At 41.7% G+C, this 26,913-nt stretch overlaps 1 protein-coding gene across 4 annotated transcripts in view; it reads right to left on the reverse strand.

Moving 5' to 3' along the window:
* LOC121577096 (zinc finger protein AEBP2) overlaps positions 1-26,913 on the reverse strand; it is a 62,618-nt gene that overhangs the window by 28,988 nt on the left and 6,717 nt on the right. The window contains exons 2-5 of one of the 4 annotated variants that reach the window (XM_041890869.2): positions 20,450-20,687; positions 20,058-20,165; positions 19,634-19,826; positions 13,060-13,184 (exon numbers count right to left, since the gene is read on the reverse strand). In XM_041890869.2, the coding sequence (XP_041746803.1) occupies positions 13,060-13,184; positions 19,634-19,826; positions 20,058-20,165; positions 20,450-20,687 (664 nt within the window). Of the gene's footprint in view, positions 1-13,059; positions 13,203-19,633; positions 19,827-20,057; positions 20,166-20,449; positions 20,688-26,913 lie in introns of all 4 variants that reach the window. The other 3 variants (XM_041890867.2, XM_041890870.2, XM_041890868.2) reach the window with 3 other exon arrangements.

The raw sequence follows: 26,913 nt of genomic DNA on the forward strand, positions 1-26,913 counted from the left end.
AAGGTGTAAATGGTACTGTGAAATGGTTTCTTGCATAGTGGAGTCTTTTGTTTAGACATGTACAGTACCAGTCAAAAGCTTGGACACCTATTCATTCCAGGGTTTTTCTTTATTTTTACACTGTATAATAATAGTGAAGACATAAAAAATAAGAAATAACACATATGGAATCACATAGTAACCAAAAAAAGTGTTAAACAAATATTATATATTTGAGATTCTTCAAATAGCCACCTTTTGCCTTGATGACAGCTTTGCACACTCTTGGCATTCTCTCAACCAACTTCATGAGGTAGTCACCGGGAATGCATTTCAATTAACAGGTGTGTCTTGTTAAAAGTTAATTTGTGAAATTTCTTTGATTCTTAATGCGTTTGAGCCAATCAGTTGTGTTGTGACAAGGTAGCGGTGGTATACAGAAGATAGCCCTATTTGGTAAAATACCATATTATGGCAAGAACAGCTCAAATAAGCAAAGAGAAACGACAGTCATTACTTTAAGACATGAAGGTCAATCAATCCGGAAAGTTTCAAGAACTTTGAAAATCTCTTCAAGTGCAGTCGAAAAAACCATCAAGCAAATGGAATGGAAGACCCAGAGTTACCTCTTCTGCAGAGGATTAGTTCATTAGAGTTAACTGCACCTCAGATTGCAGCCCAAATAAAAGTAACAGACACATCTCAACATCAACTGTTCAGAGGAGACTGCGTGAATCAGGCCTTTATGGTCGAATTGCTGCAAAGAAACCACTATTAAAGGACACCAAAAAGAAGAAGAGACTTGCTTGGGCCAAGAAACACGAGCAATGGACATTAGACAGGTGGAAATCTGTCCTTTGGTCTGATGAGTCAAAATTTGTGATTTTTGTTTCCAATCGCTGTATCTTTGTGAGACGCAGAGTAGGTGAACGGATTATCTCCACATGTGTGGTTCCCACCGTGAAGCATGGAGGAGGAGGTGTGATGGTGTGGGAGTGCTTTGCTGGTGACACTGTCAGTGATTTCTTTAGAATTCAAGGCACAATTAACCAGCATGGCTAACACAGCATTCTGCAGCGATACGCCATCCCATCTGGTTTGCGCTTAATGGGACTATCATTTGTTTTTCAACAGGACAATGACCCAAATCACACTTCCAGGCTGTGCAAGGGATATTTTACCAAGAAGGAGAGTGATGGAGTTCTGCATCAGATTACCTGGCCTCCACAATCACCCAACCTCAACCCAATTGAGATGGTTTGGGATGAGTTGGACCGCAGAGTGAAGGAAAAGCAGCCAACAAGTGCTCAGCATATGTTGGAACTCCTTCAAGACTGTTGGAAAAGCATTCCTCATGAAGCTGGTTGAGAGAATGCCAAGAGTGTGCAAAGCTGTCATCAAGGCAAAGGGTGGCTATTTGAAGAATCTCAAATATAAAATATATTTTGATTTGTTGAACACTTTTTTGGTTACTACATGATTTCTTATGTGTTATTTCATAGTTTTGATGGCTTCACTACTATTCTACCATGTCGAAAATAGTACAAATAAAGAAAAACCCTTCAATGAGTAGGTGTCCAAACCTTTGACTGGTACTGTAGCTAGCTAGCTAGCTCAACAATTAAGCATAATCCCAACTCATAACATTACTACCCTGCATGAATCTACAGGTAGCTAAAGCTAACCAACAAGTTAGGTTCAATGTTAGCTGGCTAACATTAGGATATAACTAGCAATGCAAATGGCTCTATACATAACATTACTACACAGATCATACACGTAACATTAGCTAGCAAGCCCGCTAGCTAACGTTAGCAAGCTAGCTAACAGTACGCTTGAACTTGCAATGAAAGCAGGGGTTCAAACTGTAGAACCCAGTTCCTACATTTGAATATACAAATTGATTTTATCAAACAAAACTATGCTACATTTTATCTCTGGGACCCTTAGGATGACAAATCAGAGCAAGATTACTGAATGTAAGTACATAATTTACCTTCAGAGGTGAATGTATCACACCAGTTTTTTGTTGTGCACTCTCCTCAAACAATAGCATGGTTTTGTTTCACTGTAATAGCTACTGTAAATTGGAGAGTGTAGTTAGATTAACAAGAATTTAAGCTTTCTGCCCATATAAGACATGTCTATGTCCTGTAAAGTTTGCTGTTACTTACAACAGTCATGCTAATCACATTAGCGCACGTTAGCTCAACCGTCCCGTATACGGGACACCGATCCTGTAGAGGTTAAGCTAATGATCCATATTGTATGACATTCCTGAGAGTGTGTAAACTTACATTTTGTATTACCATATCATTTTTCTATGTTATCTATAGTTATGTACTTGAAAATGTATAAATTGACCAATTCGGCACACTTGATACAAAATAGTCCAGTATTGCAATGCTTCACTGGATCAATCTGAAACTTTGCACACACACTGCTGCCATCTAGTGGCCAAAATCTAAATTGCACATAAACTGCAATATTATATTGTGGCCTTTCTCATGCATTTCAAAGATGATGGAACAAAAAAACGCATGTTTTTTTGTTTGTATTATTTTTTCCAGATCTAATGTGTTATATTCTCCTACAGTAATTTCACATTTCCACAAACTTCAAAGTGTTTCATTTTATTTTTTTGGTTTCCTTTCAAATGGTATCAAGAATATGCATATTCTTGCTTCAGGTCCTGAGCTACAGGCAGTTAAGATATGGGTATGTCATTTTAGGCGAAAATTGAAAAAAAGGGTCCGATCCTTAAGAGGTTAATGGTTGCGATAGGAGAAAACTGAGGATGGATCAACAACAGTGTAGTTACTCTACAATACTAACCTAATTGACATAGTGAAAAGAAGGAAGCCTGTACATAATAAAAAATATTCCCAAACAATCATCCTGTTTGCAATAAGGCACTAAAGTAATACTGCAAAACATGTGGCCGAGTTACAGTTTTGAGTTCAATCTACTTAAATCTATGGCAAGACCTGAAAATGGTTGTTTAGCAATGATCAACAACCAATTTGACAGATCTTGAATAATTTAAAAAAGATGAATAGGCAAATGTTGCAAAATCCAGCTATAGAAAGAGACTTACCCAAAATGACTCACAGCTGTAATTGTTGCCAAAAGTGCTTCTACAAAGTATTGCCTCAGGGTTGTGAATACAGATATTTCTGTATTTCATTTTCAATAAAATAGCAACAATTATGGGACATTGTGTGTAGATTTGTGAGAAAAAATATATATTTAATCAATTTTTTATTCAGGCTGAAACACAACAACATGTGGAATAGGTCAAGGGGTATGAATGAGGGATGTGCTGATTAGTAGGACAAAACGAGTATTGTTACGGATATGGGCAATTTTCTGGATACGATTATGATCAGAGTATTTTTTGTATTTATCCATGTAATTTTAGGGTGCCAGCACGCATCTTTCTCATGTCAGTCAGTCATGTGCGAGGTTCTATGAGGTCTAAATAACTCAACTGGCTTTCTGTAAAGAGAAGGGCGAGCTGTACGTTGATTGGATAGAGTTAAACTGTATTTCTCCATCGCACCCAATCAACTTTCCTTGCATGTTTTCGGTCTGATCATTTAGATTGTTGCTGCCTGCTACTATGATAAATCACATGGCAAGAACGTTTGCTATCAAGCTATCAATGTGCATAATGTCTAACAAGCGGGGCAAGGGTAGGGAAAAAAGACGCAATGCTGCTACGCATCCCGACTGAGTGACAGCAAACTTGGCTGCCCGCTGCAAGTTGAGGACACACACAGACACACACCCCTCCGCACGCTGTTCCTAATCTGGAGCTTTTTTGCAGTGAGAATGTGCAGGGAGGTATTTTTCCAACATATTAGGCATTTTAGAACACTTCCGTTTTTTCCGATCACGAGTATCATCCGATCTGACTATCAACTGTCAATTTACAGAATTGATTACGAATAAGAGTATGGGCACACCCCTAGTATGAATACTTTCTGAAGGCACTGTATAGTACGTCAGAGCCCTACAGCTGAGAGTCTCTCTGCAACACACTGGAAGCTGCTTCATTGCCCTTTTAATTAAGTAGGCCTGGGAATTTGTTTCTGGCCCATGGATCCTCTCTCAGCATCATCAGGTTAACACTCATTACCCAGCACTGGGCCGCTCTCTTAAAGAGGCAACGGGGTCACCGGCCGTGTAGTCACAGATTCCAGAATGTAGCTTAAAACAGGCCTGGGAGTAAGTATCTTGCCCACTGTACCTCTCTTACAGCATCATCAGGTCAATACGCATTAGCCTGTATTGGGCTGTTCTCTTAAAGGGGCAACGCAGGCCCATGTAGTAACAGGGTCGTGTTCATTAGGGCATGCAATGGTTTTGCAACAGTGTGCCCTAATGAACACAACCCTGATGGTATTATCTAACAACAGATCTGAGTGTCCTGAGTGATGGATATAGGGCTACTTTAACAGTGACAGACAGAGGCAGAGAGACAGAAAGGAAGACGTGGAGGAAGAGAAAGAAAAAAAGATAAAGAGACACAAAGGAAGAGAGGGAGTGAGAGCTGGATATGACTGCGTCTTTAAAATGAGCTGGGTGAAAAATGCAGCAGGCCAGTGAGGGGGCAAGAGGGGGTGAGAGGGAGAGGGTCAGTGAGAGGCAGAGGGGGGTGCCCGTCTGGTGTCAGGGGTGAAGCTGAGGATGACGCAGTTCGGCTGAATAACAAAAATATCTCATTGTAAACATTATGACTCACACACAGACACGCACACTCACACACACACACACACACACACGGCCATGAATCCCACTGCACGCCTTCCCCAGGACCTCCACTCCTCCACCCCTCCAGGGCTAGAGCTCTGCTCCTCTCCCGAGGCCAGAGTTAGTCTGGTGGGCCTCAGGGAGTTAATCTGGTGGGCCTGGCTGCCCTCAGCTGTGGACCCGACCCACAGGGAGGAGAAAGGAGAATAATTAATGGATGTTCGTTTTGTCAGCCCTCCTTCCAATTCCATATGATCCTGATCTATTCACCCTCCTTCTTTGCGTTCTCTTTCCCTCCTCGTCTCTCTCTCTCTATAGCCTCTCCCCCCATTTTCACTTCTTCCCTCTGTCTCCCTCTTTCCCCCACCCTCTCGTCTCTCCCTCAGTCTCCCTCTCTCCCTCCTCCCCTCTCCTCGTGCTGTTTCCTCTCCTCAGTCTCTGTCCAAATATGCAGTTGCCTCTCTTAACCTCTTCCCAAGCTTTATCTTCATGGATTCTTTTCTTATCCCTCCTTTTAAAATTATTGGATGGTGGTGTGCTGTGTTTGCAGTGGTGTAAAGTACTCAAGTAAAAATACTTTAAAGTACTACTTAAGTAGTTTTTTGGGGTATCTGTACTTTGCTATATATATTTTTTACAACTTTTACTTTTACTCCACTACATTCCTAAAGAAAATAATGTACTTTTTACTCCATACATATTCCCTGACACCCAAATGTACTCGTTACATTTTGAAGGCTTAGCAGGACAGGAAAATTGTCAATTCACGCACTGGCCATCCCTACTGCCTCTGATCTGGCGGACTCACTAAACACAAATGCTTCATTTGTAAACTATGTCTGAGTTTTGGAGTGTGGCCCTGGCTATCCCCCTCCCCCCAAGAAAGACATTGTGCCGTCTGGTTTGCTTAATTTAAAGAATTTGAAATGATTTATATTTTTACATTTGATACTTAAGTATATTTTAGCAATTACATTTACTTTTGATACTTAAGTATATTTAAAACCAAATACTTTTAGACTTTTCCTGAAGCAGTATTTTACTGGGTGACTTTCACTTCTACTTGAGTCATTTTCTATTAAGGTATCTTTACTTTTACAAGTATGACAATTGGGTACCTTTTCCACCACTGGCTGTACTGCTGTACAGGTGCCAGGAACAGAACAGAAAGAGAGGAGAGAGACAGAGAGCTGATAGCAGAGCAGGAATCATTGGACTGATAGCATATATGCTAAACCTCCGATAGCATATACGCTAAAACTTTGATAGCATAGATGCTAACGCCTTGATAGTATAATGCTATGAATAACCACACTATAGGGATGGCCCATTGGATGATAGCACAGATAGCATAGATGCTAACAGTCTGATAGCATGCAAACAGTTGCTAACGCTCTGATTTGCCACACTAAAGGGATGGCCCATTAAGATCCAGTGAAGAGGGACTGAGGCAACTAAAGCATTGATACATTATATGAGGCAACAGGACATTGTCTCCCAAAGCCTTATGATTGTGCATTAATTTAATGTGAAGAAGCATCAGATTGAATGAAAGGAATACAAAATGAGCAGGAATGCATTCAAAATCCATAAATGTATAATTCTTGTGCAATTCATATCTATATGCTATATTTAGGTTTTCCATTCATTATTCTTATCTGGTGTTAGTGCATAGCCTAAGCCTAATTAAGCTTTAGGGCCTAAATGTAGCGCGCCAAATATTGCCAAATGCTTTTGGGAACTTTGGCAAAACAAGTTTAATTCAATAAGAGAAAAGCTGCAAAATGGAGAGTTGAAAATAAATAGAAGGGAAGGCCAGAACAGAAGTCTAATGTTGGGGAAATATTTGGTGAAGTGGTAAAAGAGGATGATAGCAGTGAATGTGATGATTGTGAGGCGCTATACAAATTCGACAGTCACAAGACGGGGACTTCAAAATGGCACGTCAAGGGAACTGTACTGTTCAGACGGGTTAAATGGAATAGTAGCCTAACTGAAATCTTAACACTGACTGTAGGTCTATGTCCTCTCACATAGACTAATATAATATTAACTCCTGCAGTATTAAGCATTACTTGCAGTAAAATGATCATAAAAGCTGATGATAGTATTTCAACCACATAAAATAAGCATCACTTGAACTGAAATCTTATCAGAAACATGTTGGGTTGTTTTAACAGCTTTTAATTCCCTTTCAAACCGATCAAACTGATGTAATTTGGCAATTATGCACTAAAATCTAAAAATCTTTCCAGATTGCATTTTCTTCCAGGTCACTAAATGTCTTTGCTGCGCGAGAGTCAGAGACGAAAGAGGAAAGAGAAAACTAAATTAACCGATGTCAACTAGATTGAAGCGTTCATTCTATCGATGTATGACATTATTCTGGTGAGCAAGGTTTTATTTAGTCTAATCTAGGGCTACAAGTAGGCTAATGACAGAAGAGAAGCTGCATGTATCTAATTATAGACAGCAAAAGTGTCAGAAATTATAAGCAGAAACATAGGCCTATCTAAAAAGAGCTGTCAAAAAATCGTTCCGCCATCTCTCACTGTACAGCGCATTTTCTATATTTGCGGGTTAGGGCCTCAGACATTCACTTTATCACATACACTACCAGTCAAAAGTTTGGACACACCTACTCATTCAAGGGTTTTTCTTTATTTTTACATTGTAGAATAATAGTGAAGACATCAAAACTATGAAATAACACATATGGAATCATGTAGTAACCAAAACAGTGTTAAACAAATAAAAATATATTTAAATAGCCACCCTTTGCCTTGACCACAGCTTTGCACACTGGGGTCTCAACAGGGTCAGGAAACCAGGGAAGACCAGTCTGTGGAAGACCAGTCTGTGGAAGACCAGCCTGTGCAAGACCAGTCTGTGGTGGCGCTAAGGTGAACCTTTGCAGATGCAACACCTTATTCAAACACTGGACAAGCCAGAAGCTTCAAAGATTGAAACTATTTTAAGGCAGTCTGACAAACCTCTAAAAGTTGATTTCCAAACTGTATCAAGGGTTGATGGAGGCTTTTCCCAATGACCTGGGATACACTATTGATGATGATTAATAGATACAGATATGTTTGAATGCCCAGTCATGTTCATATAATCTCAGACATAAATTACTGCAGTTTAAGACCATCCATAGAACATACTATATGCCAGTGAAACTGAATATCAAGCACTCAGAAATGTAATTCCTCTGCTCGAGGTGTAAAACACAAGGGGACATATTTGCATATGTTATGCTCTTGTGAAGGCTGGCTGAATTCTGGCAAAGAGTATGTTCTTTTATCTCAGTATGTCTACAGATTCTCCCGTCTCCCTGTTTTTGTTTGCTTGGAAATGTTGATACTGGAGACTGTTATCTGAAGAAATTGTGTAATCTAGCATTTATAGCGGCTAAGAAATGCATCACTAGATTTGATTTATTACACGATTAAGGGTATACTGTGCAACTTTTATAAGGTCTGGATGCCTTATATGGAATACTGTACGACAAAAGGAGTCTGTATTGAAAACATGCCCACGTCAGGGGAGATCCCTATTTAGGCAATCCCTAGCTGCTGGGCTGCTCAGTCCTGGCCCTGGGGGTCTGCCGTACTGTTGGTTGTCCCTCTGGCCTTGGCCTGTCATACCTAAAACCAATAATTAATGGTTCACTAAGATCCTAAAGCTGAGTGGGGTGTGTTGGGTTGGGGCGCTGCAGGGCGGTGAACCCCTAGGGGCAGGACGGGGCGATCCAGCTACGTTGTGTGCAAGTAAAAAGAGCTCTACAGTACTATTAGGCCTATGATATGAATTTCAGTACCCTCTGTAATTATTGGGACAGTGAAGCATTTTTTTATTCTTTTGGCTCTATACTCAAAAAGTTTGGATTTGAAATCAAACAATGACTATGAAGTTAAAGCACAGACTGTCAGCATTAATTTGAGGTTATTTTCATCCATTTCAGTTGAACCGTTTAGAAATTACAGCACATAGTCCCCCCATTTTAGGGGACCAAAAGTATTTGGACAAATTCACTTGTATGTGTATTAAAGTAGTACAAAGTTAAGTATTTGGTCCCATATTCATAGCACGCAATGGGTACATCAAGCTTGTGACTCTACAAATTTGTTGGATGCATTTGCTGTTTGTTTGGGTTGTGTTTCAGATTATTTTGCGCCTAATAGAAATGAATGGTAAATAATGTATTGTATCAGTTTGGAGCCACTTTTATTGTAAATAAGAATATGTTTCTAAACACTTCTACATTCATGTGGATGCTACCATGAATACGGATAATCCTGAATTAATCGTGAATAATGATGAGTGAGAAAGTTACTGGTGCAACAAATATCACACATATCAAACAATACCGAACATATTCTATTCTTATTTACAATAAAAGTGACCCCAAAAGGGTCACTTTTGAGAAAATGGCCTTTGAATGTTTTGGTACCTACTGAAGAGCTCTTCTTTGTCTACACACATTCAGCATCGTTCACACCCTCTTAAGCTTTAGCCCCACCCATCTCGCTTCGCTCTCAGAGCGTTCAGTGCGCACACTTGACGCTCTGGCCGATGAGTAGGGTTGATCCGAGCGTTCTGACCTCACAACGGCAGTCAAGTACCCAAGCTAGCTGGCTAACATTGGCTAGCTTGCTAGCTACTTACAGACAAAATTGGGATTATGGTTCATTGTTTACCTCTGGATAACATGAAAACAACCTAATCATCTCTGCCGAGCTGGTTAGTCTGTTTTCATGTTATCCAGAGCATTGGTGACTGTAACTGTGCTGCTGGCAACAATTTAAGTACGCTTTTTTGCCGACGTTTACTGACACCGGCCATATTCAACGGGTGTTGTGCTTTCGTAATTTCATCAGTTATTCTGCGCTCTGGCATACTCAGACTGAATTTACGAATGCACATGAAATGTTTACTTGCATAGTGGAGTCTTTTGTTAAGATATGTAGCTAGCTAGCTAGGTAAACAATGAACCATAATGCCAACTCATGACGTTACTACACTGCATGAATCTGCAGGTAGCTAACCAACCAGGTTCAATGTTAGCTAGCTAACATTAAGCTATAACTAACCAAGAAAATGGCTCTGAGATACGAATAATAAGATCATACACATAACGTTAGCTAGCGAGCCAGCCAGCTAACGTTAGCTAGCTAGCTAAACAATGAACCATAATCCCAACTCATGACGTGACTACCCTGCATGAATCTGTAGGTAGCTAACCAACCAGGTTCAATGTTAGCTAGCTAACATTAGGCTATAACTAGCCAAGCAAATGGCTCAGAGATACGAATAATAAGATCATACACGTAACGTTAGCTAGCGAGCCAGCCAGCTAACATTAGCTAGCTACCTAACAGTAAACCTTAACTTGAAATGAAACCACTTTCTGTCAAAATTAGAAACTTGTAATATCTGAAAATGTAGCTAGCTGGACTATCTTACCCGTATACATCATGCATGGATGGACGTGTCTCCCTGTCACGGATTCCATGGTTGCCCTTAGTTTGAAGATGTAATCCGGAGACAGGTATTTTCTCCATCTCTTTAGCTATCATACTCTAATTTCACTGATTTCAAAACTCGATCCTCCAGAAAGTGGAGAGCAACACTTATGCAGCTCCACTACACGATACACTTAAAAAAAAGTTGCATTAGACAGGAATACCAACACATAGTGACCGGCTCAAATAGACAGACACGTGCTATATGGCAGACCAAACCGAACTCCTCTCTCAGCATGTCCAGCCCACTCATTATCTCAGCCAATCATGGCTAGTGGGAAGGTTGCTGTCTTTTTCTGTGGCTTAACCAGCTAAGCTCGTACTTTAACAATTGTATTCGTATTTACAGATGGCATACAAAATTGTTATTAAGGCACATTAAAGTTCACATGATCCAGAAGGCATTTCTGCCAAAAAACACATTTGGATTTTAAAAAAAAAGTTTACGTTCAAATGGCTCTCCTGTGAAGTAGTGACCCGGGACATACGCCTAGTTTCCTGAAATGAGTCACATATTTACTCTGCTTGAAAAACACAGAATTCTGAGTAAACGCGACTCCTGGCTACCAGTACTCCTAGTATTTTATATTTTTATTTGATCATTTTCTTACTTTTTAACTCTGCATTGTTGGGAAAAGGCATAGTAAGCATTTCACAGTAAAGTCTACACCTGCGCATGTGACAAATCAGATCTGATTTGAGTATTGTAATGACTGTGGGAGTGTGTGCAGGCCAACTCACTGATAAATAAGGAGCCCATGGGTGCCCAGTGATACTGCCCAGTGACAAGTGCCATTCCTCTGCAAACTAGGAATCGCTCAGGTACTGGTGAGTGATAAAATAGCACAGTTGATTGTGATACCCTTTACTTTCCTCTGCTTTTAAGGAAGAGACCAACCAACCTACAACCATTTTACTGAAGTGGACACACTGCCCTCTAGTGATGCTCTACAATATTACAGACAGTCATTCACAAAACTCACTCCACCATTCATTCTCCACATTGACACTCACTATTCAATATGCTGCTATTTATACATGGCTGAAAAAGTCAACCATTCGCCACACAAGAGGAGAAAGCCTTAGTCAGCAAAACAGAAATAGTCTAATCTGGAATTAGAAACGTGTAATATCTGAAAACGTAGCTAGCTGGACTATCTTACCGGTATACATCATGCATGGATGGACGTGTCTCCCTGTCACGGATGCCATGGTTGCCCTTAGTTTGAAGATGTAATCCGGAGACAGGTGTTTTCTCCATCTCTTTAGCTATCATACTCTAATTTCACTGATTTCAAAACTCGATCCTCCAGAAAGTGGAGAGCAACACTTATGCAGCTCCACTACACGATACACTTAAAAAAAAGTTGCATTAGACAGGAATACCAACACATAGTGACCGGCTCAAATAGACAGACGCGTGCTATATGGCAGACCAATCCGAACTCCTCTCTCGGCATGTCCTGCCCACTCATTATCTCAGCCAATCATGGCTAGTGGGAAAGTTGCTGTCTTTTTCTGTGGCTTAACCAACTAAGCTCGTAATTTAACAATTGTATTCGTATTTACAGATGACATACAAAATTGTTATTAAGGCACATTCAAGTTCACATGATCCAGAAGGCATTTCTGCCAAAAAACGCATTTGGATTTAAAAAAAAGTTTGTGATAAAATAGCACAGTTGATTGTGATGCCCTTTACTTTCCTCTGCTTTTAAGGAAGAGACCAACCAACCTACAACCATTTTACTGAAGTGGACACACTGCCCTCTAGTGATGCTCTACAATATTACAGACAGTCATTCCCAAACTCACTCCACCATTCATTCTTCACATTGACACTCACTATTCAATATGCTGCTATTAATACATGGCTGAAAAAGTCAACCATTCGCCACACAAGAGGAGAAAGCCTTAGTCAGCAAAACAGAAAGAGTCTAATCTGGAGAAAAACATTTTAAATAAAGAAATCAAAAGAAGTGCCAAGGTGAGGTCGGTCCACTCCTTAGCTGCATCCCAAATGGCACCCTATCCCCTATATAGTGCACTATTTTTTAACATAGCCCTATGGGCCCTGGTCAAAAGTAATGCACTATGTAGGGGATAGGGTGCCATTTGGGACGTAACCCTTGTCCCCCGGAGGCAGTAAAATGCAGTTATAACTCATTCATAATATATTACTAACCAACAAGCATCAAACACCAAAACAGACCCATTGTCTCTCCTGTGTACCCGGCTAGGAATTGAAAAAGTATTGAATCAAGACTAGGGGCATTCACAAGGTTCACTGCAAGTGTATTGAGAAAATCTGAAGTGAGACTAGAGACACATTTCTAAAATGTTGGTCTCTGACGTCCCTTAGGGCTAAAGTGAGAAAGACTGATCCAAAAACAGCACAGAGGGATGTGAGAACACTTTCAGGATGAGAGAATCTCTACTAACTCTGAATCCCAAATCGACCCTTAAGCCCTAACGCCCAGACACTTGTGTAGATTTCAGAGGATTGGATATGTGTAAGTAATATGGTGGTAGCTCCATCTTGCCCTTGATAGTCCAAGTGGAATTGTTGCCATTTTGCAGACACCTGTCCAATCCTCTCAGATCTACACAAGTGCCTAGGGGGTAAGGACTAGGGGGTTGATTTGGGGTTATGTACTAGGCCTTGTGGCCAGGACTGGTGTAGCAGGACCCCAAGGGTTAATAGACTAACCGTGCTGTGGAAGACCACACTGTGTCCGTTTCCGGTGCTCTCCATGTGTGTGTGTGTGTGCGTGTGTCTGTATGTCCTGTACGGACTAACCGTGCTGTGGAACACCACACTGTGTCCGTTGCCTGTGCTCTCCATGTGTGTGGCCAGGTTAAGGCAGATGGCCCGGTGTCTGATGGCGTCCATGGTCTGGGCATCAAAGAAGTCATGGGGCCTCGCTGGTGGGAGAGGAGACACTGGGATGAGAGCAGAGAGAGTCTGGGATGAGAGGTGAGGAGACAGCCATGAGAAACACCATGCAGACAAGTGAGACAGCAGTGAGACCAGACCAGCACCAGCATTACCGTCTCCTGATGAAGATGATTACTATGAAACAGTGTGAAATGAGACAACTTGTTAAATGGTTCCTTGCTGCTTTATTACTGCATTACTACTATGAGCTGAACATATTATTCAAGAGTGCAAGGATGAGAGAGAGAATGTGTTGGCTGGCTGCTGAAAATTAATCAAGGGCATTTTCATGTCAAAAGATATTTAGAAAAGTGCTGTCTGTCCTCTCACATTTCTTTCTCTCCTGACAAAGAGCCAGACACCATCAACAATTCCTCACAAGTGCTGTTCCAAGTGAGAAGTAATATTTTGTTCGGCCCTTTAACAATCGTTCTTAGAAGTCTAGCCGAGCTCAAAAAGCCTGTTTGCCCGAGGATGGCCCACTCAAGCTGAAGGAGGTACCTGAAGTAACAAACCATTCCAACCCCTCAGTACCTAGGAAATGTGTGTGTGTGTGTGTATATATTTTGTTGTGTTACAGCCTGAATTCAAAATGGATAAATTTGTTTTTCTTTCTCACCCATCTACACACAATACACCATAATGAAAACATGTTTTTAGAAATATTAGCACATTTATTTAAAATGAAATATAGAAATATTTCATTTACATAAGTATTCACACCCCTGAATCAATATTTTGTAAAAGCACCTTTGGCGGCGCTTACAGCTTTGAGTCGTCTTGGATATGTCTTTATCAGCTTTGTACATCTGGATTTGGGGATGTTCTCCCATTTTTCCTTGCAGATTTTTTCAAGCTGTGATAAGTTTGATGGGGAGCGATGGTGAACAGCAATCTTCAAGTCTTTTCACATATTTACAATGGGATTCAAGTCTGGTCTTGTTCTGAAGCCATTCCAGCGTGACTTTAGCTCTATGCTTGGGGTCATTGTCCTGTTGGAACGTAAATCTTTGCCCCAGTCTAAGGTTGTTTGCACTGTGAAGCAGGTTCTCATCAAGGATTTTCCTGTATTTGGCTCCATTCATTGTTCCCTCTATCCTTACCAGTCTCCCAGTCCATGCTGCTGAAAATCATCCCCATAGCATGATGCTGCCACCACCATGCTTCACGGTAGGGATGGTGTTAAACAGGTGATGAGCTGTGCCTGGTTTTCTCCAGACATAGCGCTTTGCATTCAGGCCAAATACTTACATTTTTGTCTCATCAGACCACATAATCTTTTGCCTTATGATCTCAGAGTCTTTCACGTGCCTATTTGCAAACTCCAGGCGTGCTGTCATGTGCATTTTTCTCAGGAGTGGCTTCTCTCTGGCCACCCTCCCCTAAAGCCCAGATTGGTGAAGTGCTGTAGAGACTGTTTTCATTCTGGCATGTTCTCCCATCTTAGCCAAGGAACTCTGTTGTTCTGTCAGAGTGGTCATTTGGACATTGGGTTCTTGGTCACCTCCCTGACCAAGGTCCTTCTTGCCCTGGTTGCTCAGTTTGGTTGGACGGCCAGCCCTACACAGAGTCTGGGCAGTTAAAACATTTTCCGGATTGACGGAATGCCAAGAGTGTGCAAAGCTGTCATCAAGGCAAACGGTGGCTACTTTGAAGAATTTCAAATATAAAATATATTTTGATTTGTTTAACACTTTTTTGGTTACTACATGATTCCATATGTGCTATTTCATAGTTCCGATGTCTTCACTATTATTCTACAATGTAGAAAATAGTAAAAAATAAAGAAAAACACTGGAATGAGCAGGTGTCCAAACTTTTGACTGGTACTGTATGTAAATAAGATATTTCTGTATTTCATTTTCAATACATTTGCAAAAAATTCTAAAAACATGTTTTCACTTTGTCATTATGGGGTATTGTGTGTAGATGGGTGAGAGAAACATAAATGTCCTCGACTAACCTGTACCCCCTGTATATAGCCTCGTTCTTGTTATTTTCTAGTTCAATCAATTTTCAATCAATCAATCAATTGTATTTTATATAGCCCTTCGTACATCAGCTAATATCTCGAAGTGCTGTACAGAAACCCAGCCTAAAACCCCAAACAGCTAGTAATGCAGGTGTAGAAGCACGGTGGCTAGGAAAAACTCCCTAGAAAAGCCAAAACCTAGGAAGAAACCTAGAGAGGAACCAGGCTATGAGGGGTGGCCAGTCCTCTTCTGGCTGTGCCGGGTGGAGATTATAACAGAACCATACCAAGATGTTCAAAAATGTTCATAAGTGACAAGCATGGTCAAATAATAATCAGGAATAAATCTCAGTTGGCTTTTCATAGCCGATCATTAAGAGTTGAAAACAGCAGGTCTGGGACAGGTAGGGGTTCCATAACCGCAGGCAGAACAGTTGAAACTGGAATAGCAGCAAGGCCAGGCGGACTGGGGACAGCAAGGAGTCACCACGGCCGGTAGTCCCGACGTATGGTCCTAGGGCTCAGGTCTCTCAGTTGGCTTTTCATAGCCGATCATTAAGAGTTGAAAACAGCAGGTCTGGGACAGGTAGGGGTTTCGTAACCGCAGGCAGAACAGTTGAAACTGGAATAGCAGCAAGGCCAGGCGGACTGGGGACAGCAAGGTGTCAGCATGCCCGGTAGTCCTGACGTATGGTCCTAGGGCTCAGGTTCTCAGAGAGAAGAGAGAACGAGAGAATTAGAGAGAGCATACTTAAATTCACACAGGACACTGGATAAGACAGGAGAAGTACTCCAGGTATAACCAACTAACCCCAGCCCCCGACACATAAACTACTGCAGCATAAATACTGGAGGCTGAGACAGGAGCGGTCCGGAGACACTGTGGCCCCATCCGAAGAAACCCCGGACAGGGCCAAACAGGAAGGATATAACCCCACCCACTCTGCCAAAGCACAGCCCCCGCACCACTAGAGGGATATCCTCAACCACCAACTTACAATCCTGAGACAAGGCCGAGTATAGCCCACAGAGGTCTCCACCACAGCACAAACCAAGGGGGGCGCCAACCCAGACAGGAAGATCACGTCAGTAACTCAACCCACTCAAGTGACGCACCCCTCCTAGGGACGGCATGAAAGAGCACCAGCAAGCCAGTGACTCAGCCCCTGTAACAGGGTTAGAGGCAGAGAACCCCAGTGGAGAGAGGGGAACCGGCCCGGCAGAGACAGCAAGGGCTGTTCGTTGCTCCAGAGCCTTTCCGTTCACCTTCACACTCCTGGGCCAGACTACACTCAATCATATGACCTACTGAAGAGATAAGTCTTCAGTAAAGACTTAAAGGTTGAGACCGAGTCTGCGTCTCTCACATGGGTAGGCAGACTGTTCCATAAAAATGGAGATCTATAGGAGAAAGCCCTGCCTCCCGCTGTTTGCTTAGAAATTCTAGGGACAATTAGGAGGCCTGCGTCTTGTGACCGTAGCGTACGTATTGGTATGTACGGCAGGACCAACTCGGAAAGATAGGTAGGAGCAAGCCCATGTAACGCTTTATAGGTTAACAGTAAAACCTTGAAATCAGCCCTTGCCTTAACAGGAAGCCAGTGTAGGGAAGCTAGCACTGGAGTAATATGATCAAATTTCTTGGTTCTAGTCAGGATTCTAGCAGCCGTATTTAGCACTAACTGAAGTTTATTTAGTGCTTTATCCGGGTAGCCGGAAAGTAGAGCATTGCAGTAGTCTAACCTAGAAGTAACAAATGCATGGATTAATTTTTCTGCATCATTTTTGGACAGAAAATTTCTGATTTTTGCAATGTTACGTAGATGGAAAAAAGCTGTCCTTGAAACAGTCTTGATATGTTCGTCAAAAAGAGAGATCAGGGTCAAGAGTAACGCCGAGGTCCTTCACAGTTTTATTTGAGACGACTTTACAACCATCAAGATGAATTGTCAGATTTAACAGAAAATCTCTTTGTTTCTTGGGACCTAGAACAAGCATCTCTGTTTTGTCCGAGTTTAAAAGTAGAACGTTTTCAGCCATCCACTTCCTTATGTCTGAAACACAGGCTTCTAGCGAGGGCAATTTTGGGGCTTCACCATGTTTCATTGAAATGTACAGCTGTGTGTCATCCGCATAGCAGTGAAAGTTAACATTATGTTTTCGAATAACATCCCCAAGAGGTAAAATATATAGTGAAAACAATAGTGGTCCTAAAACGGAACCTTGAGGAACACCCGAAATGTACAGTTGATTTGTCGGAGGACAGACCATTCACAGAGACAAACTGATATCTTTCCGACAGGTAAGATCTAAACCAGGCCAGAACTTGTCCGTGTAGACCAATTTGGGTTTCCAGTCTCTCCAAAAGAATGTGGTGATCGATGGTGTCAAAGGCAGCACTAAGGTCTAGTAGCACGAGGACAGATGCAGAGCCTCGGTCTGACGCCATTAAAAGGTAATGTCCCACCTTCACAAGTGCAGTCTCAGTGCTATGATGGGGTCTAAAACCAGACTGAAGCATTTCGTATACATTGTTTGTCTTCAGAAAGGCAGTGAGTTGCTGCGCAACAGCTTTTTCTAAAATTTTTGAGAGGAATGGAAGATTCGATATAGGCCGATAGTTTTTTATATTTTCCGGGTCAAGGTTTGGCTTTTTCAAGAGAGGCTTTATCACTGCCACTTTTAGTGAGTTTGGTACACATCCGGTGGATAGAGAGCTGTTTATTATGTTCAACATAGGAGGGCCAAGCACAGGAAGCAGCTCCTTCAGCAGTTTAGTAGGAATAGGATCCAGTATGCAGCTTGAAGGTTTAGAGGCCATGATTATTTTCATCATTGTGTCAAGAGATATAGTACTAAAACACTTAAGTGTCTCTCCCGATCCCAGGCCCTCGCAGAGCTGTGCAGATCCAGGACAGCTAAGCCCTGGAGGAATACGCAGATTCAAAGAGGAGTCCGTAATTTGCTTTCTAATGGTCATGATCTTTTCCTCAAAGAAGTTCATGAATTTATTACTGCTGAAGTGAAAGCCATCCTCTCTTGGGGAATGCTGCTTTTAGTTAGCTTTGCAACAGTATCAAAAATAAATTTTGGATTGTTCTTATTTTCCTCGATTAAGTTGGAAAAGTAGGATGATCGAGCAGCAGTGAGGGCTCTTCGGTACTGCACGGTACTGTCTTTCCAAGCTAGTCGGAAGACTTCCAGTTTGGTGTGGCGCCATTTCCGTTCCAATTTCCTGGAAGCTTGCTTCAAAGCTCGGGTATTTTCTGTATACCAGGGAGCTAGTTTCTTATGACAAATGTTTTTCGTTTTTAGGGGTGCAACTGCATCTAGGGTATTGCGCAAGGTTAAATTGAGTTCCTCAGTTAAGTGGTTAACTGATTTTTGTCCTCTGACGTCCTTGGGTAGGCAGAAGGAGTCTGGAAGGGCATCAAGGAATTTTTGTGTTGTCTGAGAATTTATAGCACGACTTTTGATGCTCCTTGGTTGGGGTCTGAGCAGATTATTTGTTGCGATTGCAAACGTAATAAAATGGTGGTCCGATAGTCCAGGATTTTGTGGAAAAACATTAAGATCTACAACATTTATTCCATGGGACAAAACTAGGTCCAGAGTTTATGTATGTTTAGTTAATGTAAAACATTTTTACTTGAGTTTATTTAGTAAATATTTTCTTAACTCTTATTTTTCTAAAAACTGCATTGTTGTTTAAGGGCTTGTAAGTAAGCATATCACGGTAAGGCCTACTACACCTGTTGTATTCGGCGCAAGTGACAAATAAAATTTGATTTGATTTGATTTAATCCATTTTGAATTCAGGCTGTAACAACAAAATGTCATGTCAAGGGGTATGAATATTTTCTGAAGGCACTGTATATGAGTGTGTGTGTTTGTGTCGTCCAATTCTAACCTCTCTTCCCAGAGGACTAAAAGGGTTATGAGGCTAAAACATATATTTTAGAGTGACACACACACAGCAACCACTTGCACACACACACTAAGATAAATACACAGTCCACTACTATTCCTTAATAAGGTTTACCATGTATTCTACTTCAATAAAATAGATAAAATATAAAGTAGGCTATAACTAGTTTATACATTTTTTTAATGTTTTGTCATTTAGCAGACGCTCTTATCCAGAGCGACTTACAGTTAGTGAGTGCATACTGGCCCCCCGTGGGAAACGAACCCACAACCCTGGTGTTGCAAGCGCCATGCTCTACCAACTGAGCTACAGTAGAAAATGTACATGAAGGAATATTGTTGTAAAACATTTTCCAGAACATAGTTTTTGTTATCTACTTCCTGTAGTTTCTAAGCAGGGTGGGTAGTGTATTACCTTGGTTAAACCAGACTGAACTCTGCGGTGAAAATGTAAAATGTCAATGTAACAATAGTAAGCGCATGGGTCAGTCTCACACACACACACACACACACACACACACACTAGTGGGTACGTACGTAGGGAGCGCCTGCGTTTGTTCATCAGGAATCGTTTCTTTCTCTTATTAAGCCCCGCCTTAGAGGGAGACTCCTCCTTCAGTCTGCCCTGACTGGACAGCTTAGAGGAGCTCTGCTGGCTGAAGTGGGTGGGAACATGGCGCGCTAGCCCCCCCTGGGACGCAAAGCTGGCATTGCAGCCCCCGACCACACACTACAGTGGGATGGAGAGGGGAAGAGGGGGATAGAAAGAGAGGAAGAGAGAGAGAGAGAGACAGCAAGGGTCAGTGACAAGCAGGTCACCATTCAGTAAACCACCATCTGGTAACAACGCCAAGATCTTTGGTTCAATTTCCGCAGGGATCGCAAGCACATACTAAAAATATATGCGCTCACTGTACTTCGGATAAAAGTGTCTGCCTTGTGGAATATATTATTACATTACCTTGAAGGGTTTGTCTCCGCTGTGTGTCAGCATGTGTCTCTGGAGCCAGCTCTGACTGGTGGAAGGGGTGTTGTACACCTTACAGCCCTTCCACAGACACACAAACACCTGGAGAAAGAGTGTGCATGTGAGAAAGAGAGAGTGAGATGGCGTGAGGAAGAGAGTTAGAAATTGGGAGACAGAGAAAAGGGAGAGAGAAAGAGTTGGATATGGAAGAGAGAGAAAGATCAGACAAGCAAAACATTTTTGAGAACAAGTCGCTTCTCCAGACAACCGTTTGCGGGCTAACAAGTGGGTCTAAAGAGGAATAGAGAGATGGAGTGAGGGAGCGTGATCCCACAGAGACACACAAAGCTTAAAATACGTGTAGCCTACAGAACAGCCTGTATTACCCTGGTTCTACCCACCCCTCCTCTCTGTCCGTCGACATGCACGCCCCTGATGTGTTCAGCCAGGTCAGGGCTGCAGGTGAAGCAGAGGCCACACTGGTCCCAGCAACAGGTATAGCCAACCGCCTGGCCCTTGGTACTGGAGTGGCACTGGACGGCACTGCCCTGCCCGTTCATCATGGCTGGGGTGGAACGCCCGCTGGATACCGTGCTCTCCATGTCCATTAGGGTACTGCTGATACTGAGAGAGAACAAGAAAAAAAAAAGAGTTATTGAGAGGTTAAAGAGATGTTACAGTGACTCACTGTAGCAAACTGACCAGAGCTAAAATAGTCCAGCAGTTCCGCTAGCCTCTATCTCTGTATTATCTCTCTCTTTAGACTGTGATCTAATGATCCACTACTAAGAATTAAGAGTGAACAAGAAGTAGACATCTGTATTCTGACTATACATGACAGTAAAGAAAAGGTGTGTAAAAGGTTCTGACAGTAGGGTGGAGCATTGTTTCTAATGGAACAGATTGCCTGTGTGTGTGTGTGTGTGTGTGTGTGTGTGTGTGTGTGTGTGTGTGTGTGTGTGTGTGTGTGTGTGTACTCAAAGCTGTACATGCACCTGCTGCAGCGGCTGATTTGATACGCATGCCATTTCTGGGGGTTTTAGACATGATTTATGGCCAGGGCATAAAATGAACACCCGCGGGTAAATGTAGGTATTGGCTGGTAAGAACATCCATTTCACAAACCACATAGGCTGGTGGTCAATTTGTAGGGCTCTACAGTGCGAGCATCACAATCGCAAAAAATGTAAAGTATGAGTACATGTGCGATATGTGACTTATACAGTACTTTTAAATTGTTTTGCTATATCTGCCGGTTTTGTTTCATTGCTGCTAATCACACAAAGAAATACGAATCCTGCCTGGTTGGGGAGCTGTGCGCACTGAGTTAAGTGTTGATATGATAGATTAATTTTTAGAGGTGCTATGCACAGGCATAAAAGTTGGTCTAATTTACTTGAAAGTCTTCAAAGTGACTTCTTGGCTACTTACATTGTTTTGTTCACAAGCTCGGCTGTTTTTCAATGTTCGTTTGAGTTTGACGCTTCAACTGATAGCAAAGAGATGCCATCTACTACTACTTAGATCCTAAATCTCTCACACACACGACACGACTCGAGTGCCCCATTATAACGGTAATCTCCCGCCCTTAAAGGGGAAGCTGAACATTTTGTCTCATCTGGTATTTTGGTTAAAAGACTCAGGTCACAAAAAATGAAATGAAATTGAACAATATAGCCTACCACATTACTTCTTACTAATATATTTTTTGTTTTAGAAACATTACAAAGCATGGTCATCCGCAGTGGTGTAGTGGTGCCTGGAGAAGTGGGTGTACCCTAATTTGGCCAATTAGAGTACACCCAGAGAAGGAAAGGCGCCCTGTGTGAAACATTCTATGAGGAACAGTTAAGCTGAACGACTTAAAATGACAAATCTCATATTGGTCTTTCACAGTCAGGCCAACTGAAGCTGTACGGTGCAGTAGGCTAATAGTGGGCCTACTATTGAAACAGATAAATGAGGCTGAGTCATAAATTCACACTTTTTTAATAGAAAAACAACTAAATTGGATGTTAAGTCCATAACAATGCTTAAACCACATCAGGAGACACTTTTGAGGTCTGGGAATAATCATTTTAGATTTTTGAATACTACTTTTGGCTATAGGCTACTTTGAAACCTAGACGTTTAACTTAATATTATGAGTCAAATCTTACCTTGCTTCAAAGTAGCCTATAGCCAAAATCCCACCATAGAAACGTGGAGGCAATTATTTTATAAAGACTTCCTCATATGCATTCTCCTCTTCTATGTTTTTATTTTCTCCAACTTTCTTTCATTGTCTAGCAGCCAAAGGCATTATCCTAGTCATATTAGCAACCCATTATAGTTGTTGCATCTTTAGATCTCCCCTCTTTCAAAATTTCTAATGGATATTTCCATCTCTGTCCATGAAACCGCTCACATGTGCAGTGCACATTTTAGAACAGTGTTTTCTGCTAATTGCATTTTGGAACATTCACGCGTAGCCCTACTTTTAAGTGCACATTGCTGCACTTAAAATATGAAGAAATAATAGTTTATCAACATTTTAAGCTATATATTCAGAACCTGTTTAGCAAAAAAGATATATACAGTGAGGAAAAAAAGTATTTGCCCACTGACAAAGACATGATCAGTCTATAATTTTAATGGTAGGTTTATTTGAACAGTGAGAGACAGAAATAACAACAAAAAAATCCAGTAAAACACATGTCAAAAATGTTATAAATTGATTTGCATTTTAATGAGGGAAATAAGTATTTGACCCCTCTGCAAAACATGACTTAGTATTTGGTGGCAAAACCCTTGTTGGCAATCACAGAGGTCAGACGTTTCTTGTAGGTGGCCACCAGGTTTGCACACATCTCAGGAGGGATTTTGTTCCACTCCTCTTTGCAGATCTTCTCCAAGTCATTAAGGTTTCGAGGCTGACGTTTGGCAACTCAAACATTCAGCTCCCTCCACAGATTTTCTATGGGATTAAGGTCTGGAGACTGGCTAGGCCACTCCAGGACCTTAATGTGCTTCTTCTTGAGCCACTGCTTTGTTGCCTTGGCTGTGTGTTTTGGGTCATTGTCACGCTGGAATACCCATCGACGACCCATTTTCAATGCCCTGGCTGAGGGAAGGAGGTTCTCACCCAAGATTTGACGGTACATGGCCCCGTCCATCGTCCCTTTGATGCGGTGAAGTTGTCCTTTCCCCTTAGCAAAAAAACACCCCCAAAGCATAATGTTTCCACCTCCATGTTTGACGGTGGGGATGGTGTTCTTGGGGTCATAGGCAGCATTCCTCCTTCTCCAAACACGGCGAGTTGAGTTGATGCCAAAGAGCTCGATTTTGGTCTCATCTGACCACAACACTTTCACCCAGTTCTCCTCTGAATCATTCAGATGTTCATTGGCAAACTTCAGACAGCCATGTATATGTGCTTTCTTGAGCAGGGGGACCTTGCGGGCGCTGCAGGATTTCAGTCTTTCACGGCGTAGTGTGTTACCAATTGTTTTCTTGGTGACTATGGTCCCAGCTGCCTTGAGATCATAGACAAGATCCTCCCGTGTAGTTCTGGGCTGATTCCTCACCGTTCTCATGATCATTGCAACTCCACGAGGTGAGATCTTGCATGGAGCCCCAGGCCGAGGGAGATTGACAGTTATTTTGTGTTTCTTCCATTTGCGAATAATCGCACCAACTGTTGTCACCTTCTCACCAAGCTGCTTGGCGATGGTCTTGTAGACCATTCCAGCCTTGTGTAGGTCTACAATCTTGTCCCTGACATCCTTGGAGAACTCTTTGGTCTTGGCCATGGTGGAGAGTTTGGAATCTGATTGATTGATTGCTTCTGTGGACAGGTGTCTTTTATACAGGTAACAAGCTGAGATTAGGAGCACTCCCTTTAAGAGTGTGCTCCTAATCTCAGCTCGTTACCTGTATAAAAGACACCTGGGAGCCAGAAATCTTTCTGATTGAGAGGGGGTCAAATACCTATTTCCCTAATTAAAATGCAAATCAATTCATAACATTTTTGACATGCGTTTTTCTGGACTTTTTTGTTGTTATTCTGTCTCTCACTGTTCAAATAAACCTACCATTAAAATTATAGACTGATCATTTCTTTGTCAGTGGGCAAACGTACAAAATCAGCAGGGGATCAAATACTTTTTTCCCCTCACTGTATATATATATATATATTATTTTTTTGACTGTTTTGCATGTTATTTTGGCATTAATACGTGTCACATATCAGTTCGCAAACAATGTAAAAATAATAATAATAATTGAGTTAATAAAGCCGCATACAAACTTGGTCTCTTTTTTGCTTTCTTGAGTAAGGCAGCCCCAAAATGCAAGTGTTTCAGCCTAGCTCAGTGCTTTCTGTGGTAGTGGGGTAGCCAGCAGAAAATACGGAGAGTAGGGGTTGGTAATGTTCTCTAGTGGCGCCGTGATTGGCTCAGTGTTCTGTCACTCATGGGGACACTACCGCCAAATCTAAGGGTAGAGCTCGGAAATTCAAGCCCCTTGGGTGCTGCCATAGAGTTACATTAGAAGTGCCCATCGAAGAAGGCTCAAGGTCATTGGCCAAAGATAAAATGACATCATCAAATCACGATATCTACAGTAGCTTTGATTGGACTGATCATGTCAATATCATACTCTCAAAATCTTAGCTAGCAAGCTAGCAGTCATCATCATGAAACAAGTGGACAATCTACTGGCAAATCCTTTTCAATCCTTGTCATATAAAGATACATTTTAAAGAGAAATTAAAGATAAAACGTATCGGTGCTCATCGGCCATTGGACATAAACATTACACAACAAGTTGGAAATTGCAAATTCAACAATGAGTGGTTTGGAAGGAATCAGTGGCTAACTGCAAGCATTGCAAAGCAATCACTAGCCTGATATTCAGTGGAGGGGGTGTGTGGTCCCAAGTCTGAATTTAAGGGTCTCTTTTCCAAGTTTAAAAGGATAAACATTCAACATTGGCCATGCTGTCAATCCAGCATCACTTCTGACGCGATCAAAACAACTGGAAACTCGGAACTGGGAAATCTGACTTCAGTGAGTTCAAGAGAACTGGGAACTCGGAAGAAAACGAGCTCCGACTGGAAAAAAACGTTTTGAACGGTCATCCAACTCGGAATTGCAAATCGGCCCTAACAGTTTTTGGGCACCGTTTGTCACCGTTATAGTGCAATTAATGTATTGTTTAGTGTTGTGTTGTGTTGTGTAGTGGCTTTGCTGGCATGCATCCCCCCAAAAATTGGGGGAGTTTGCCCCACCAAGATTTACATGCTAAAATCGCCACTGATGAGGCCACAAAAAAGTAAATGAATCCATACAGCCAAATAATAATTCATAATAGATCAAATATTTATTTCCATACATTTCATATAAATATTAATATAATTGACATTTTTCTGATAATAGTAGAAATATGTGTCAATCACCCACAGACTGGTTCATATTTATAATGGACTATTCCACCCTGACTAGAGTTCCCGTGCTGCCGGATTATGGCTAGAAGGGATCCAGCTTTCGTCACATTAACCTCAGATTTGACTTTTCGTTGCAGGTTAAAAGTTACGCAGCAGGTTAGAATAATTAACATAGCAGGTTAGGATAATTAGGTTAAGGTTAAGAAAAGGGTTAGGGTTAGTTCAAATGCAAAAACGTTCAACTTTTGATGTTAATTTGACAAAAGCTGGATCCCTTCTAGCCATGACCGTGCTGCTGATTACAAACGTGACTTTCATTGAAAGTAAGCTGCAGCAAAAACTCTGATGAGGCGCTTTCAGAATAGTGGGGCAGAGAAAATAAAATATTTAATTTTTACAGAAAAATTAGCTAAGTTAAAGCATGTATTTAGTAAAAAGACAGGTGCCACTGATAATACTGCAATCATCGTTGAGGCAGAGGACACAACGACGAGCACAGAGACAGGCCCAGGCCTAGCTAGCACTTCAACAACCACTAACATTAGCCTAGCTAGCACTTCAACAAATAGCATTACTGCCTCTGCTGCTGTCGGTGGTTCATCATCATCAGTACTGTCTACCGGCTAGCACTAGCAGCAGCAAAGCGGTCACTAATGTCGAACAAGAGCAAGAGCTCGGATTCAGAGCCTGATTCACCCCCAGCTTTTGCTCTTCCAGAGTCACAAAGATATCAATCAGCATGTGGACCTACTACAGAGCGTGTGTGTTTAAGTGATGATGCAGCATTGTGGCCGGAGGCGCTGTCTGACAAACAGAGGTGTGATCTTGTCAAAAAGGAGCCAAAACAGATCAGAGATATTGTATTTCCTAGAAGTGGGGCCCCAGTCCCTTCGCAGATTTAGTAGTGACAACTATGAAAAAGTTGTGAAAAACTGAGACAAAATTACATGGCTTGTATATTCTAGTAGAGCTGATGCAGATTTTTGTTTTTGTTGTCGCATTTATGGGAAAAGAGACAGTGATGGTTTTTGTTACTGGAAGAATATCAGGACCAATTTTAAAGTACATGGGCATTGTACAGAGCATTTACAAAACATGTAGAGTTGGTGCTACCTTGCGGAAAGATTGAAAAAAGGCACAATCATTTATGTAATCAACCAGGAGTTAATGGCACTGGAAGATGGTTTAGAGGAGATTGCTTGCCAATGTCTGTCATTTGGCTGAACGAAACCAGGCCACTTACAGAATATTAATGAGCCTAGAAATGACAACTTCCTTGGGCAGGTGGAGTTAATGGCACAATTAGACCATGTAATGAGTGAACATTTGTGACCGACCGGCTCGATTTGGTCTTATGTAGCAACATTTCAAATGGTGTTTTTTACATTGGATAAGAGTAGAGACTCAGAGCTAGAAAATTGTATT

The sequence above is a fragment of the Coregonus clupeaformis genome, chromosome 11 (assembly GCF_020615455.1).
Source record: "Coregonus clupeaformis isolate EN_2021a chromosome 11, ASM2061545v1, whole genome shotgun sequence".
NCBI classification, from domain to species: Eukaryota; Metazoa; Chordata; class Actinopteri; order Salmoniformes; family Salmonidae; genus Coregonus; species Coregonus clupeaformis.